The 17,123-nt window shown below is 47.5% G+C and overlaps 1 protein-coding gene across 1 annotated transcript; it reads left to right on the plus strand.

Annotated features, from left to right (window-relative positions):
- The first annotated feature begins 230 nt into the window (after positions 1 to 230).
- SP7 (Sp7 transcription factor) lies at positions 231 to 3,136 on the plus strand. The gene is made up of 2 exons (XM_075333914.1): positions 231 to 374; positions 1,677 to 3,136. Exons 1-2 carry the CDS (start codon positions 231 to 233, stop codon positions 2,934 to 2,936), a joined length of 1,404 nt encoding a protein of 467 aa, XP_075190029.1. The 3' UTR covers positions 2,937 to 3,136.
- Positions 3,137 to 17,123: the final 13,987 nt, after the last annotated feature.

Below are 17,123 nucleotides of genomic sequence, written 5' to 3' on the forward strand. Positions count from 1 at the left end.
CTGTAATAATGGAAAAATGGCTAGAATAACAAATAACGTCATAACTGGAGTTAGGGCTTCAATAACCAATGGATAAGCCTAACCTATAGAGTCACACATATAGAAGGGCTTTGATATCTATCATAACTGACTCAATAGATGACCAAAGACAACCATGGGTACAGGATTGGTGCTAGCAATAATGGTACGTGAAGCAACTGTTGTGCGCATTGCACTCGCTGGGTGTCGTGATGGCGTTGGACTCCGTTCGCACTTCAGAGTGCGACAGCAGCCTGGGATTCCTCAGTTGTATAGTCTGTCATGAGCGTCGGCTGAGTCTGGCTGTGCCACTTTCCAGTTCAGCGGAAGTTAATTCCTGCTGGGAGCTCAGGCTGGTGATTACCATCCTCAGCTGCCTGCACCCTTTATAAGGTTCTGGATTCTGAGGCTGAGTGCCGGAAATAGCTTCTGCTTCCTCGTTTCCTGTTCTGTGGTGGTCTACAAGTTGTGGTTCTGCGTGGTGTGTGAGTTCTCCAGTTGTGTATTTATTCCCCCCCCCCCCGTTTACATCTCCCCAAATCACACTGTCCCTCCTTTTGTGTTTGAGTGCAGTGTGCACAAAATTCGTTTACCTCTTTGTTTTGTCTTTTTGTGGGGTTTTGGTTTACTGGGTTTCCGGCCCACTCCCAGGGTGGGACGGAGTAGTATCAGGGTCTGGAAAGGAAACAGGGCCACACTGGGGGCTTGAACCTGGCTACCATCAAGCCCACCTTCGAGATAAGACAGCGCAGGGGCCCCAGTCTTAGGGTCAGCCTAGGAGCCCCTGTTCCATCTGTACATACCCCATGACAGCAATAGAAAATCTGTCCAATCAGTATAAAGAGGCCATAGAGATTTATTTTATGCAGTTGGTTGCCTGAGACTGTAGCTGGACATATGACTCTTGGACATTTTCTCCTGTTTCTAAAAGTTATTCTGAATGGGTTGATGGTAGGATAATCTTATTCTATACTCTTTGCTGGACCGGCACAACTACTCCATACTTGCTACTGTGTGACTTGCTGATCGTGGGGCTATTCAGAGTCTAAAGGGGCCTCACATGACCGCTGGAGTTGTCACATTCTCTCCGAGTGGAAGAACCCATCTCAGATAGAATATGATGCCTACAGCTGGCCAGAGGCCACTGCTTGGCTGTAATGGTGACAGGACCCCTCGCCTCGAGACCTGTAGGGGACATGGTAGCAAGTACAGAGGAGCAACATTGGACCATGAGGTAAGTAAAGAACCTTTTTTTTTTGTTTTTTTTTTTTTTAACTCTTTTGCCTCACTCTAGTCCCATTTAGAATAGCTTTTCTAGTAGGGGGAACCCTTCTAAGCTGCATGGGCTTTATCAATAGTCACTGGCGCATTATACAATAGCTCTGTTCATGAGGCCTAAGGGCCAAAGTTATCATTCTGAGTTCTTTGTGTGGCATTCACATTATGTAAATATTGTGATTTCAATGCATGGCTTATAGGGGAGAGTACAGTTCTGTATTTCCAGGAACATAGGGACCTTACAGCTTTGTAATATAACTGTTTTGAAGGTATATACTGTAGCACTTTAGACCTATTTAATTCTACCCATTGACATTCTATCACACTATGCATTTCTTTGGCTGTCCATGTTTGAGTAATCGATTTGCCCTTTGTTTTAGGAAGAAGCCCGGTATGTTTCTAGCCCCTTAGCAATGTTAACTGCTGCCTGCAACAAGTTCGGAGGCTCAAGCCCTATTCGAGATCCTACGCCATCATTAAAAGGAAAGAAGCCCTACAGTCCAAGTAACGACTTTAGTGCCACAAAACTGATGGGAGACGGATATTCTTCTACATATTTAGGAGGAAGTAATTTGATGACACCATGTGGGACACCACCTGCTCCTTCAAGCTACGCAAGTGATTATGGGTCATTCCCTCATTCTTTTTCCAGTTCCACAGGATGTCAAGAGCCCAAAACTCTGTCAACAGCAGACTGTGTTCCAGGGGTGTATACATCTCTAGATGTAGGACATCCTTACAGTTCTTGGTATAAAACTGGAATTCATCACCCATCAATCTCTGGTTCACCACCTGGCACAGGAGGATCATGGTGGGATATGCATCCAAATAGTAATTGGCTGGGCAACCAGTCACAAACAGAAGGGCTGACTGCATCTGTGCCACCTGTGACAAGTCCTGCAGGCATGAGCAATCAGTATAGCTCTGAATATACCACTCTGACACCTGCATCCTATCCTCCTGTGGGATTTCCATCTATATCACCTTCATCAAGTCCTTCTCCATCTGCACATCTGCTCTCACCATCTCAACACTCTTTGGGTCCTGATATGTATAAGCCAAAACTTCTGACAGGTGGCCCATTGCTTGAGGCACCAGGGCAATTAAAGCCCCAAAGAGCATCATCATATGGGAATAATGGACGTCCATCATGTGACTGTCCAAACTGCCAGGAGCTTGAAAGGTTAGGAGCTTCAGCAGCAAGCCTGAAGAGGAAGCCTGTGCACAGCTGCCATATTCCAGGCTGTGGTAAAGTGTATGGTAAAGCATCACATCTCAAGGCTCACCTTCGGTGGCACACTGGAGAAAGACCCTTTGTCTGCAACTGGCTGTTCTGTGGCAAGAGATTCACACGCAGTGACGAGCTTGAACGCCATGTGCGCACCCACACTCGTGAGAAGAAATTCACATGTCCTCTCTGTGCTAAAAGATTTACACGCAGTGACCATCTTAGTAAGCACCAGCGCAGCCATGTTGAGCAAAATGGTACAAAAGAAGGAACCATTCATGGAGATGGTGGAGGAGCAACAGTAGACACCCCTGGAGACGAAGGATCTGGAGCAACTGAAGCATCACCTGCTGGTTGTAGCCAAGAAAGAGCATCTAGTAGTCCAGGGCAGGGTGGATTACTAGAAATATGAAGAGAATAACTAAAATAGCTCTTAAGGAACTGGTGCTTTAGAAAAATTCCTAGAGCTGTTGATGTTGTACAGTGCAATCTGCTCCACCATAATGAAGAACCATTAACAAGTAACAGTCATTTTTATTTCATAAATCAATAGTACACATAAAAATAAGCAACTTTGTAATATATCTTCTCAAAGAAATGTGCTTTCTCTTCCTGGACTAATCTTTTACTCTCAATTCGGAGGTAAAATCCATATTCAATGAAGATAAATTTTTCATTAGTGGCATAGAGTGGACAGTTGGTGCTTATAACATTCTATGGAGAGGGAGGAGCTAAAGACTAACAGAGATTCTGCTGCAAGGTCTCCTGAATAGACAGTTACCTAAAATACTGCACTAGGGCTTAGCAACCTGTTGTGGAGTAATAACCCATGTCAAAGCAGACAAGTGACGTCCAATTTATTATAGTCCTCTGTAAATGTAATCAACCAAAGTGAATCCTCCATACCATAGATGTGACACAAAATCTAATGAACTTCTAAATTTTCAGCTTTCCGTTCCTTTCAACAGCCATATTGATTTTATACTTTGATATGGGATTTTGACCTCACTTTTCTCTGTAGAAGTTTTTTATGAAGAAGGTGTTGGTCTACGTCTTGAAGATCATGGAGGTCCCCGAGATCGGTTTCTAAGCCCCATATTTCCTGTTGCCTCCAGGATTTTCTTTGGTGTGCTTTCTTTCCACATTCAGGCCTAGGCCTGGCACCAAGTATGACAGTGTAGCAATGTCCCCCTAGGTTTTTAGATGCCGAATTGAGATAGATTCCATTTTGATATATCAGCCTCACCTGAAGACTTTACATTTCTGAAGATAAGGTCAAACAAAACAAAATGGAGATATTGCCTCTTGCCTTATAAGAGTCCCACTATTTTTATGCTGCACTATGAAATCCTAAGATCCGATCGCTCACAATGGATAATATAAAACTTTTTCTGTATTTCAGGGATCGTGGCCTGTAACTACAAGGGCAGCTGTTATATATATTTATGCTATAGGCAGATATCCTATATTGTCACTTGGTGCTACTTCATGAGTTTTTTCATAGTCCCTGGTAAGACAGATGGAAGCTGGTGTTTATGTAATGAATTCTCATGTAGCAGGTAATAAGTGTTACAACTGTTTTCCAGCCTATGGTTAAAGAGGTTGTCCGGGACTTTAAGGGTGCGTTCTCACGATCATGACCGGTTGCGTCCTGGATGCGGCAAGCCCTGATCTGCAGGGTTGCGAGTCTCCTCTGCAGGAGACCACAGTGGCGCGTACCCATGATCCGGGCTTGGGCAGTTACAGTATCTCTCTTCTGTTCTCCCTGCGGAGAACGCTTGCGGCTCAGCAGTAATAAATTGCTTGTGGCTTGGAAAGCTGGTGTGCAGGTCAGTTTACACTGTGGGTAGTACACGCAAGGTAGCATGGGATTTCTATAAATCCCATCCACTGTGCTTGTACTGTACATCACAGCATTTTGGACGCAGCTGAATCATGCTACGTCCAAAACGCTGTAAACCCTGATCGTGAGCATGCACCCCAACATTGATGACCTGTCTTTTAGATAGATCATCAATGCCTGATCGATAGGGATGTGACACCAAACACACCCGCCAATCAGCTCTTCCTGGTGCCGCCGGAAAACGGAACTACTCAGTTTCAAAGTTGAACAGTAGAGCTCCGGCGAAGGAATTGTGGCCCCAACCAGGTACTGCACATTCTCTTCCCCCTTCGTTTTATTGATTTGAATAGGGGGCAGATATGCAATTCCCAGTTGTGGCCACTATACAGTTGACAGAGCTGTACTGGTCCACTTTGCAACGGAGTTCCATCCAGCGGCATCGAGAAAAGCTGATCAGCATGGTTGCTGGGAGTCGCACAACCACCGATCAGATATTGATGATCTATCCTAAGGATAAGGTGACGTGTTAATGGCCGAGCACTTTTGCAGGTAAAATTGCTGTTTTATTTGCAAATTTGTGTGGTCAGTTAACAATCCGCTCATAAAAAAGCAACTTCATCCTACAGCCGTTGTCATTTGAGCTACAGCTTATATACAGGTGTGGCAGTATTTTGAGAAGACTGCAGACAAGTTTTTCTGTTCCTAGAGACTTGTTTTAATTTTTTATTTTTATTTTTTCTGTAGATTTTTCCTATGAACTCTATTCTTGACAGTGTTGCCTTGTGAAACAAATGCAATATATTGTATTAGTAATGATCTAATTTAATGTTAATATAATGTTCCTTTTTTAAATTAATTGTACTTGTAAATATGTTAACTAATGTGCATTTTGTATTCCATTGACCCGCACATGTCTGAAGTGCCTTACAATGAACATGCATGAAGCTAAATGAAGTAATTCAGATGTGAATGGAGGTACTCCCTGCAGCCGTTACCATTTCGGGCCCCTCTTGGCCATAAATGAATCATATATGCTATTGAAATGCACTTTGAGATCTTTTAAATTTGCACTCAGTATTGTTCACCTACCCATCCCAGAGATGTACATTGTGGACTTTATAATAGGTAAATGCCCACGTTATAACCATATTACTCATGTATCTAAAGCCAAAGGGACCAACAACATTGTGTAGTATGTAAGCAAAAGAAACTAGACAATAAAATTGCAAATGTGTTTTTATTGACTTAACGTCTATGGCTTCTGAATTTTATTTATTAGATTTTTTTTTTTATTTTTTTTTCTTTTGCTTCAATAAAATTAATAAATATTGTGATTGTGTGGGTTTTTTTTTTGTTTTGTTTTTTTTAAAAGTTTAAACTTTTTTTGAACAATGAAAAAAACATATACTGTAGATTGCTTTCATGTCAAAATATCTTCATGCAAGCCCATACTATGTATTTGGTGACCACGTGGAGGAACGAGATGTCCAGCGACAACGTCCAGGTAAAAAAATTGAAAAATTTTAAAATGTCAAGACATGACAAAAAATAGGATTAAAATATCCGGGAATCATCCATATCATGTCCTTTGATCGGTCAAGATCTTAATCATAGCAACTATTGGGCAAATTATGATTAAGAACACTGATCGCAACGCATAATATGGATGATTCCCGTGTATTACTATTATATTGTGTATGGCAGAATTTTAAAGCGGTCTGGCAAGTGTACAGTACCTTATAGTGTACAGAAGAAGAGTGTATTCTAAGCATAGATTATGTTGATGTTGTGCCACATATCTGTGGTGGAAGCACAACTAAGCATAGCAGAGCTGTGCTGGAAACCTGTGCTATTTTACACATTTATCTGTTCTCTGGCTTCCTGCACATCTGAGTCGGGAGCACACGAGAGCTGTGGGAGCAGTCTATAACAGTGATAAAAAGCAGTGTGCCGCTCAGAAATTAAGTTTTAGCAGTGTAAGAATAGGACCTATTGATGGGCAGTCCGTCTTTTTGGTGACTGTGCCGCCACTGCAGCGGTCGAACCGCTCGGATCCGGTGGTGATTACTTGTGGCTCGAGGGTCTCTGGAACCGGGGGCTAGGGGGCCACTCTCAAATGTGAAAAGGGAGAATTATTTACAGGGGGTAGCTAGTTCGTGACGCCACCCGTAGTGTGCGGTAGCTGAGAGTACCGCCTCTGCCGATGGGAGTACCCGGGGTGATGGAATGGGGGCACCTAGATGACTTTCCCTCCACGGGTAGGGAAGGCAACGGGACTCTGGATGGTGGGGTGCAGGGGAGCGCAGGTTCGCTGAAAGCAGGGGATGATCAGGTACTCACTCAGATAGAAAGCAGATTCTGACAACGAGGTAAACCAAGTCTCTGGGAACCGCTGCCCTCTTGGGGGAGCCCGTCCGGGTATCCGTCTCCTACAGTACCGCCTGATGGTCCGGAACCTGCCTCCATGCACAAATTTAGAAGTGTCCAAGTGGCCCGTAAGCATAAAGCTGCCCGGGCCCCGTTCCCACTGTTTGTGTAAAGGAGCTGTGCTTTTAAGAGCTCACGCTTGGGATTTCAGTGGTCTGCTTAGGTTGGAAAGCCCTATCCCGTTGCGCTAGTGCCCCTGATCTCTGAGATTCGTGGGGAAAGTCCATAAAGTCACTATCCTCCGCAGGTTAATTGCCGGGTTGCTTGAAGCTACTCCCCGACCTAGGGTCCAGTACCCTGCCGTGCTTTCGGTCCTGGACTGGCTATTGTACTTGAGCTACCGACCATCCGCCAAGACTAAGTCGAGGTACCCAGTCCCAATATCCTGCGCCTCCAACTCCTCCTGGTTCAGACCACCGTCTGCAACCCAATCTTTTACTCCCCGGGAGCCACACGCTCCCCCTAGCTCCCCACTGCTCGAGGGCTACCACAGAACTCACTTATCACCTCCCACCCGTCTGCCTGACCCCTAGGTGGACGGCCCTATTCCAGCTTAGCAGCCTACTGGTGTGCCTGACAGGGTGTGGTGTGAAGTGTGATTGGGATTTTTGTATGCTGATGGAGGCAGTACTGTAAGTTAGGAACCCAGAACCAAGAGGGGTTGAGTCCTGCACTAAGAGTAAAGAGCGTGCTGTACCCTATGATGCCCTGACTAGTCCAGGGGTGTCACATGACCTAGCTAGTTTGGTTAAGTTAACCAAAAGAGCCAACTCTTTTGGATCTCAAACGATTCCCTATTATGTGTTCTTGTTGCAGTTGAAGCCCCTGTTGATTTGCAGTAAGCCTGTTACAGAACACTTTTGAAGTGGGTGGGCTTTTGATTTTATTGGCAGCCAGACTGTCTTTTTATCCACATTGACAGCCATTAATAAAGTGTAAATGGCTCTCGGTGGGTAGCTGGCTCATTGATGAATGATGATGAGTAGAGCTAAGCGGACCCATTGAAGTTCGGTTTCACGGCTTCATCTAGACTTTAGATAAAGTTTGGTTAGGGACCTGGACTTGACCTGAACCCCAATTGAAGTCTTCTCACAGTTCGGGTCTCTGTCCCCATGCAGCCAGCCATAGACAGATCACTTCCATGGATGGGGTTTGTCCACTTTTTTTTTTCTCTTTTGCTGCACACTACAGTTGATCACACTGTCCCTGTCAATGTGAGCTGTTCAAACACTTCAAGTGGCTTGCACTGGGCTGAGCACAGAGCGTACCTGAGCACAGCGATGCTCGGGCAACTGGTGTTCAATATGTTAAGCATCCGAACTTCGAGTCCTAACACTTTTTTTTTTTTTTTGTAAAGTCCATGTTTTGGTACAAACCCCGAACCTCATGTTCATTCATCTCTAACAATGACCCATCATTAAAAGGACTGCTCATTTAGCTATTATTTCCCCAAAAATTAGACCATTTTTTTTCCCTGGAAAATGTGCTAGGGCTTATTTTCAGGGTAGGGCTTATTCACGGGGAAACATGGGGGTAAGTTTACCCCTCAAAAAAAGCAGATCCCATTTCCCAGGAGAGTCATACTTAGGCCGGGGCCACACACACAGATCTACTGCGATGCTCATATGACACTCGGCTCACAATGGCAGCACAGCAGGAGCCGAGTGTCACTGCGACTTAGGTCCGATCATGCGATCGGACCTCAGCTGCGGAGGGCGGGCCGGCGCTGTGGAGGAGAGGGAGGGATTTATCTTCCTCTCTCCTTCGTTGCCGGTTATTGCCATTGTCGCTCTGCACTTGCATTACACTGGTGTAATGCGAGTACAGTGCGATTTTTCTCTTGCCCCATAGACTTGAATGGATGTGAGAGAAACCTGGATCGCATTACAGTCGCAGCATGCTGCGATTGTTTCTCGGTCCGATTAGGGCTGAGAAAATAATCGCTCATGGGCTAATATTGGTCCGAGTGGAATGTGATGTTTAATCGCATCCCACTTGCTCCGATTTTCACGTCGTGTGTCTTAGGCCTTATTAGACCCTGGGCATCTGCATGGCTTCCAGGTCCTCCAGCAATCTTTGGCGAGTGCTCCCAGCAAGTATGCTGCACGCCATGCTCCCCTGCTTCTGGCCGACACTCACACATATCAGATCACACAAACAGACACTCACACACACACACACACACACACCTGCGACTGGAATGCATAGCTATGTTCAATCCGCAGGTCCTCGCGTGCCACTGCACTACGTCCTAGGGCCTGTTGCCGGCCAGAAGCAAACTGTATCGCTGGATGTGGTGAGTGTGGGTGTGCGTTCCGCTGCCGGTCCTCCTGTTCGGTGTCTGGTGATTGATTGCGGGGTCTTCTTTCTTCTCTTTTGGGGGGTACTTTCTATGATGAAGTGTCCGGCAGTAGCTACATGGACACTTCATTATTGAGGTTCTGCTATGGTTTATTTTCGGGGTAGGGCTTATATTTAAGCCTTACGTTGAGAATGCTGAAAACTCCTGCTAGGGCTTATTTTCAGGGAAACACAATATTTAAAGCTTGATGCACAGAGGGAAGATGGAAATGGAAAAGTCCCAAAGGTATGAGGAAGAATCTTTATATTGAGCTTGGTCTGTATATTAAAAATAAGTATGCAGTTACTGTGTTTTGTGAAAAATATGTAATTGTGAGTAACCCTTTAAGTTTGGCCCAACAGTCTGAAATAATACAGCTGTCTAAACCTAGCCTTAAAGTGCTGGTCATAGCCTCTTCTCAAGGTCACCTCTCTGGCCAGCAGTGCCCTTAACTAGCTTTGGCAATTTGCAAACTCTAGGCCTACTCTTTAGTTATCCTGTTAATGTCTCTCACCTACTCTTCTCCAACTGTCTGTGGTATGGCAATTACTTATGGGCAGTCCGGTTCTTTTGGGTGATCCAGCTCCCTTTGCTCCACTCTCAAAAAAGAGCCAAAACTTATGGATGCTAAATGGAGCCCTTTTAAATATGTATTCACCCCAGGTGAACAGATATTTAACATAATGTCAATTCGTCCAGAAACCCACTCACCCACTGCCAAATTCCCACCCACTTGCAACAGGCCAATTAAATCGTACGGGTGGGGTTTTGTTCAGGTGAGTGATGTTTTGTCCGCCGAACACCGGAATTTTAAGCTCAGTGAGAGCCATTAACAGAATTTAATGGCTCTCACTTAGGGGCCAGCTCCTGTCATTCACTGCAATGAGCTGTCACGGGCTGTGAGGGGATAATAGGGCACTGGGACTCCTAGACTGGCCCTCATACTAGAGGGCCACAGCTGTCCCTATTCTCAGAGATATTTCTAATGGTGACGATGTCTGGGCCTCCTTCCTTGCCCTGCTCCTGGCCAGACCTGATCTAATACCCCCTCTCCCCCACTCCAAGGGAGAACTGGAACAGGAGAGTTATAACCCACAGATATGGACAAATTTTGGATGGCTAAAACTCTATTACACAGCACGATTACACAGAATAAACAGACAACAAATGAAATGGAGGAAAATGAAGAGTATTAAGGAAATAACCAGACAACAGGAGCAATTCCACAACACATCAAGCAACACACACTAAGGGTGCTCTCACACTTCCGGCTTTTCACCGGTTTGCCGGTTCCGGCGCATGCCAATACCGTGTATACAGTACCGTGGCAGCGCTGTTACTTCCGGGTCACATGCTCCAATCACATGACAGCATGTGACCGGAGCTTGTCGCGTTGCCGCTGTACTGTATACACTGTACTGGTGTGCGCCGGAACCGGCAAACCGGCGAAAAGCCGGATGTGTGAGAGCGCCCTAAATCACCAATTACCGCAACACAACAGCACACAAACCGTTTTAGCAAAACCTATAGTCAGCATGGCAAGACAGATTCCACCATCTTGAAAAGGCGGGGAGTAACTGTGATAGGTCTCCTGCAACATGTGTTTAAAAAGGTGACTAGCAGAAATTAAAGAGAACCTGTCAGGTCCAATATGCACCCAGAACCATGAGCAGTTCTGGGTGCATATTGCTAATCCCTGCCTAACCGTCTCTGTATATGCGCCGCCCCCGCGTCAGCAGCCGAGCTGCTTGGATCCGGATCCGCGGTGGCTTGTGGGGTGTCCGGACTCGGGGGTTGTGTGGCCACTCAAAGAGAGCATTTACAGAGGATGGTGTATTTACAGTTCATGATGCCACCTGTGGTGCGTGGTAAGATGGAGTACCACCACTGCCGCTGGGAGTACCCGGGAGCAATGAAGTGGGCAGCTGGGTGTTTAACCCCTCCACGGGTAGGGGGGATGTGCCGGGACTCGGTGATGGTGTTGGGGGTGCCGTTGGGGGTGAAAGGGTCACTTGTGTACTCACTCAGTCCATAGAGCTGACACTGACAACTTAGTAAACCAAAGTTCTGGACACCGCTGCCGCTGAGGGGAGCTAGTTCGGGTCCCGTCCCCGATGGTGTTGCCTGATGATCCGTGACCTTTCCCTTGGCAACTTGTTCTCCTCTTAGTTGGCCCCTATAGCTTGAAACTAATCGGGTCTCGCTCCCCAGTGTGGCTGAGGGAGCTTGCTCTCAGAGTTCACGCTTGGGATTTCCTGGACCGTTATAGTGGAAAGTCCTATCCCCCTCTTTGCGCTAGTACCCCAATTTTGGAGCGGGTGGAGAGTGGATCTTGAAGCCTCCGTTCTCGACGGGTAAATTGTCAGGTTGCATGAAGCTGCTCCCTGACCTAGGGTCCACGTACCCAGTCATGCCCTGGTCCCAGTCCGGTGATGGTACAAGGCCGCCGGCTGTCCTCCTCGACAATACCGTGCCCCTTGTCACGATCCCCTGCGACTGGGGGTTTAGCTCCTACTAGGCCCAGACCACCGTCGGCCACCTAGTACTTCCAGAAGGGACAAACTGTGGACAAGAAAGAGCAATAGAGTCTTAATTGATAACCAGTATGAAAAGAAGGTAATGGAAAAACTCACCTATAGGGGTTTTGCCAGTCACAACTCCTATATTGGCGTGATCACAGGGTGAATCAGCTGCAGCTCCAAAGTATATAGGTATATGTGGTTGTAGAGGAGACCGGCTTTAATGCCGCGCTTTTCACCAATTCCAGGAGGCAGATAGGATAATTGATTATCCTGTCATTAACACATGTCCTGAGGAAGAGGGCTGAGTCCCTTGAAACGCGTAGACCTGTTCTTGTTTAAATAAAAAGACATGGATTAACCCTATCTGCCTCCTGGAATTGGTGAAATGCGCGGTATTATACCCGTTCTCCTTTACAACCACATAGTACTTCCAAGGAGCCCGGCTCCTGACCTCCTCTCTTCGTCACTTTCAACACTACACTCGCCTACTCCTGACCTCCCCTTAACCAACCCCCCAAGTGGGCGACCCTATTCCACTCAGGCCATCCACTGGTATTTCTGGTGGGTGTGGTGCAGAGTGTTCCTAGGATTTTGATTAGCTGGTTTTGGCAACATCAAAAGTTAGGGACCCATAACCAAGGAGAAGGTGGATATTGCATAGAAGGGCAGATTGCACAATACCCTGTGACGACCTGATAGGCCAGGGAATCACATTCCCCCTTGGCTAAACGTAGCTCGTCTTCGAGCTACAGGACATCAGTGGTTTATTATTTTTTTTTTTTTCTTCAAACTGTAAAGTGGAAAAAGAACATTTTTATTTACACAGGTTCATCCCACAATAGGGAGGCTTGGTACTTAAACCTTACACAAGTTTTTAGAGTTCATCATTCCAACGGTGGAACGCTACCGGTTTCAGTAGTAGCGGAGGCTCAACCTGCTCCGTTGCAGCCTCTTCCTGCAACAGTCAAGTCCCAATGTCCCAGATCCCATTAACCCGCCACCCAAATAACCTGACCCCCTGCAAACCTATTGGGGTCTGTGACCAGGTTAAGGTCCCAGGTGTTGCAATAGACGACTCTGGTGGGCACAGGAGGTGCAATTATTTACAAGAACACAAGTTTGTGTTGGTCACAACCAGTCCTGTGACCGTGGTCCATAGTACTATATATAATTAACAAAGTCCATGTACCGGTTGTACACATTATGACAATCTTCTCGCAAATCAGGTAACTTTTACTCGTTTCATTTAAACCTTGTTGATTAGACACTTATTTTCTAACATTCTCTACATAAAAAATAACAAACTTTGAAAAATAACAAACGAAAACACAGATCCCTAACAGTTCTGTTGTGACATTATACACTACTGGTACCTCTCACTGGGAGGCTGGTAATTGACAGCGGTGGCTGGCACAACCTGCTTGTCAACCAGAGCGAGCCGTTTCACATTTAGGGCATACCAGCCCCGCTCACTCCAATGCCGAGTGTATCCAACCACCTCTCCCGGCTTCAGGTTACGGCCCGGGTGGTCTCTCGGGAAATGCTGCTCTAGATCTCTCCGAGCAACGAACACTTCTTCGGAGAGATCTGCTCCCCAGAGGAAACCCCACCCTTTCATGGGGATGAACCGCCTTACGAGGCCCCTGCGCCATGGCCCTCTGACGCGGAAGGTGGCCTTCCTCAGGTCCTCCTTTTCTCGCTGTGCACGGGCAACTACTTCCTGCTGCCTCTGATATGGATTCGTCATCTTCGGTTTCAGCTTTGGGTGTTGTTGTTCCCAGTAGGGGGCGTCAGCGTCCGGCCTCTGCTCCCTAGCTGGCTCTGGCTTTAGGTGTACTTTTGGGGCCCAAACAGCCGTTGGGATGCCGCGCGGCGGTGGAACCGGCAGCTCCTTAGGCTCCACTTCCGCCATGGTAAACAGAAGAACCGACTGCTCCGCAGCCAGGGTTGCAGAGTCCGGGTGCTCCGCTTCTAAAGACGGGCTCGGTGATGCGGCCGGGTATGGTCTGGCCGGTGTCGGGGTGACCGCTGTCATGACCAGCTCAAGGGATGGGACTGGGGTTACTGCAGCTGGAGCTTCGTATATAGGAGCTGAAGGTTCCGCTGCTGGGATTGCAGTAGGCAGCTCGGCGTCCGCCACAGACGGGTTTGGTGGCGGCGGAGTGCTCACCGTGAGTGGGGGCGGTCCGGATCCCTCAGCCACATCGGCCGGATTAGGGCAATCATCAGGGACTGAGTAACCACTTACCCCCTCTTCGCGTTGGATTTCGATCTCACGGGCTCGCACTGCCACCGCCAGGCTCCTCATCTCTTCCCTCCAGTGGTCCAGTATAAACAGGAACTGCATCCATATTCTCCTGCACAGCTGCTCCGTCTCTTCTTCGATCCAGGTCATGGTCCCAGGAACAGCATGTTCCGGTGACCAGCTACGCTCCGCCATCTTGCCTCTGCGCTGTCCAGGAACATTATGGCAGAGTCCTGGAGTCCCTGCTTCTCTTCCGCTGCTGCTACACGCCGTCACGTCCCCTCGGTTCCGGTTCTGCCGTCACATACAGGACGAAGGGCAGGGCTTCTGCTTCGTGCACTTTTGCGGGAAAGATGGCGTTTTGGCGCAAAAAGATGGCGGAAGATGGCGGAATTGGCGTGGAACGGGATCTTGACTCGCAGTTTTCGGTCTTCAAGGCGCACGTCACCCAGGTAAGTGGGTCCTGCTCGTATCCTGATTGTGACGCCAGGAATTTGAGGTGTGCTGCCCCCAACGTCAGCAGCCGAGCTGCTCGGATCCGGATCCGTGGTGGCTCGAGGGGCGTCCGGACCCGGGGGTTGTGTGGCCACTCAAATAAAGGTAGTATTTACAGGGGATGGTGTATTTAAAGTTCGTGACGCCACCCATGGTGCATGGTAAGATGGAGTACCACCGCCGCAGCTGGGAGTACCCGGGAGAAATGGAGTGGGCAACTAGGTGTTTAACCCCTCCACGGGTAGGGGGGGTGCTCCGGGACTCGGTGATGGTGTTGGGGGGTGCCGTTGGGGGTGAAAGGGTCACTTGTGTACTCACTCAGTCCACAGAGCTGACACCGACAACTTAGTAAACCAAATTTCTGGACGCCGCTGAGGGGAGCATGTTTGGGTCCCGTCCCCATGGTATTGCCTGATGATCTGTGACCTTTCCCTTGGCACCTTATTCTCTTCTTAGTTGGCCCCTATAGCTTGAAACTTATCGGGTCTCGCTCCCCAGTGTGGCTAACTGAGGGAGCTTGAACTCAGCGTTTACGCTTGGGATTTCCTGGACCGTTTTTGTGGAAAGTCCATTCCCCCTCGTTGCACTAGTACCCCGATTTTGGAGCGGGTGGAGAGCGGATCTTGAAGGCTCCGTTCTCGTCGGGTAAATTGTCAGGTTGCCTGAAGCTACTGCTTGACTTAGGGCCCACGCACCCCGTCGTGCCCTGGTCCCAACCCGGTGATGGTACAAGGCCGCCGGCTGTCCTCCTCGACAATACCGTGCCCCTGGGCATGATCCCCTGCGATCGGGGGTCCAGCTCCTACTAAGCCCAGACCACCGTCTGCCACCTAGTACTTCCAAGGAGCCCGGCTCCTGATCTCCTCTCTCCTTCACTTCCAACACTACACTCGACAACTCCTGACGCTTCTGACCTCCCCTTAACCAACCCCCTAAGTGGGCGACCCTATTCCACTCAGGCCGTCCACTGGTGTGTCTGGTGGGTGTGGTGCAGTGTTCCTAGAATTTTGATTAGTTGGTTTTGGCAACACCAAAAGTTAGGGATCCATAACCAAGCAAGAGGTGGATATTGCACAGAAGGGCAGGTTGCACAATACCCTGTGATGACCTGATAGGCCAGGGCGTCACATATACACTAGCATAGATAAAGAGATCTTTAGAAAAACATGGGGGCGACTGGCAAGGGAAGCAACGCCCAGGGGACTAGGCCCCTCGCTCATTAGCATATGGTGAAAGATCTTTAGAAATACTTTTCTAAAGATCTCTTTATCAATGCTAATGTATGTAGGGATTAGCAATATGCACCTAGAACTGCTAGTGGTTCGGGGTGCATATTGGATCTGACAGGTTCCTTTTAACTTCTGCTAGCTCAATTACTAATGAGCACACAGCTGGTTGACGCCCGTGCCTGCCTGTGCAACTCAGAAACACTAGAGAAAGGATAGTGTGGAGTTTCAGAGTTTGTAGTCTGAATAGCATCTGATGCCGCCATGAAACTCGGCGAGTTTAGAGCCAAACACCGTTTGACAAGCGCTGGCTCTTTGTCTTGGATCGGTCGCGACTCGCGACTGTCTCATCACTAGTGGCAAATATTTTCATACAGATATCAGCACTCAGACTTTGTTGGTGTTTGGAACTCACAATCAGAAACAAGTATGTCTGCTCCTGTGTGTATCGGCAGCCCTCGGCCTTGGTCAGTAATGGCTGCATTCACATGGAGGTGTGTTGGTCTTTGCCACATGGTGCAAAATAAAACTGGTACATTACTCAGGTTGGACGCTGGTCTTTTGGCTGCACTGCACTGATTCTTGCTCCTTTGTCTCTGCTTGTGCCTGAACTATAATGGTTGGAAAAAGGATCCTTATTTATGCTTCACGCACACTAAGAGGGCATAGGCGTAACCTGTCATTGCTGACCCATGACATAGGCATGTTACCGGCAGCCCTGAGACTCACTGCAACCCTGGCATCCTGTCTAGGCATTATTGGACCTGGGGTGTTGTTCCACATTATGTGCTGACTAACACCAGCAATCACTTTTGTCCCTCATGCAGCGTATCACTAGATTTGTCGCACGACTGTTGCATATTTGTCGCAGCATTTACATATAATACATTTCATAATAGCCATTCACTATGCATTACAGTTTGTACCTAACTGAATGGATTAGAACAAGTGATCAGCAGATATTACACAAAATAGATCACATTGGCTGGCATAAAATACCACTATGACATTTGCATGGCAACAGAACTTGGGTGACCAGGTGATGACAGTGCCCCATAGGAAAATAGTTAAAAATATATTGATAATTCAGCATGTAACAATGAGGTCAAAAGGAAATTTTCAAGGTCTTGGTAAAATTGTAAAGTGCTTGTAAAAACAACTTTGCAATTTAATTCTTATTAAAAATCCTCTTCATTCTTAAGAACAGTGGGCTTTTTAATTACTATATGTAGTTTACTACTACGGTAGTTGCCTAGTTTATCAGCAACTGATGCAGTCTCCCTGAGATTGAAGGATTCCTAGGCAAAGAACACAGTGTCACACAGTGTCTGGCTCAAGACGCTCTGAGTGTCAGGACTACATTTGACCCCGTTGATGTAAGCGCACCCTCTCCTTCCTAGGGCGTCCAAAGACCAGGTAGGCCGAGATTCTTCCCCTGCGTCTGGGCCTTCACCAGCGCCGCTGCAAAGCGCTTAAATTCGGGTGTCTCATCTCCCTCCA

The sequence above is a fragment of the Anomaloglossus baeobatrachus genome, chromosome 2, assembly GCF_048569485.1.
Source record: "Anomaloglossus baeobatrachus isolate aAnoBae1 chromosome 2, aAnoBae1.hap1, whole genome shotgun sequence".
NCBI lineage: Eukaryota > Metazoa > Chordata > Amphibia > Anura > Aromobatidae > Anomaloglossus > Anomaloglossus baeobatrachus.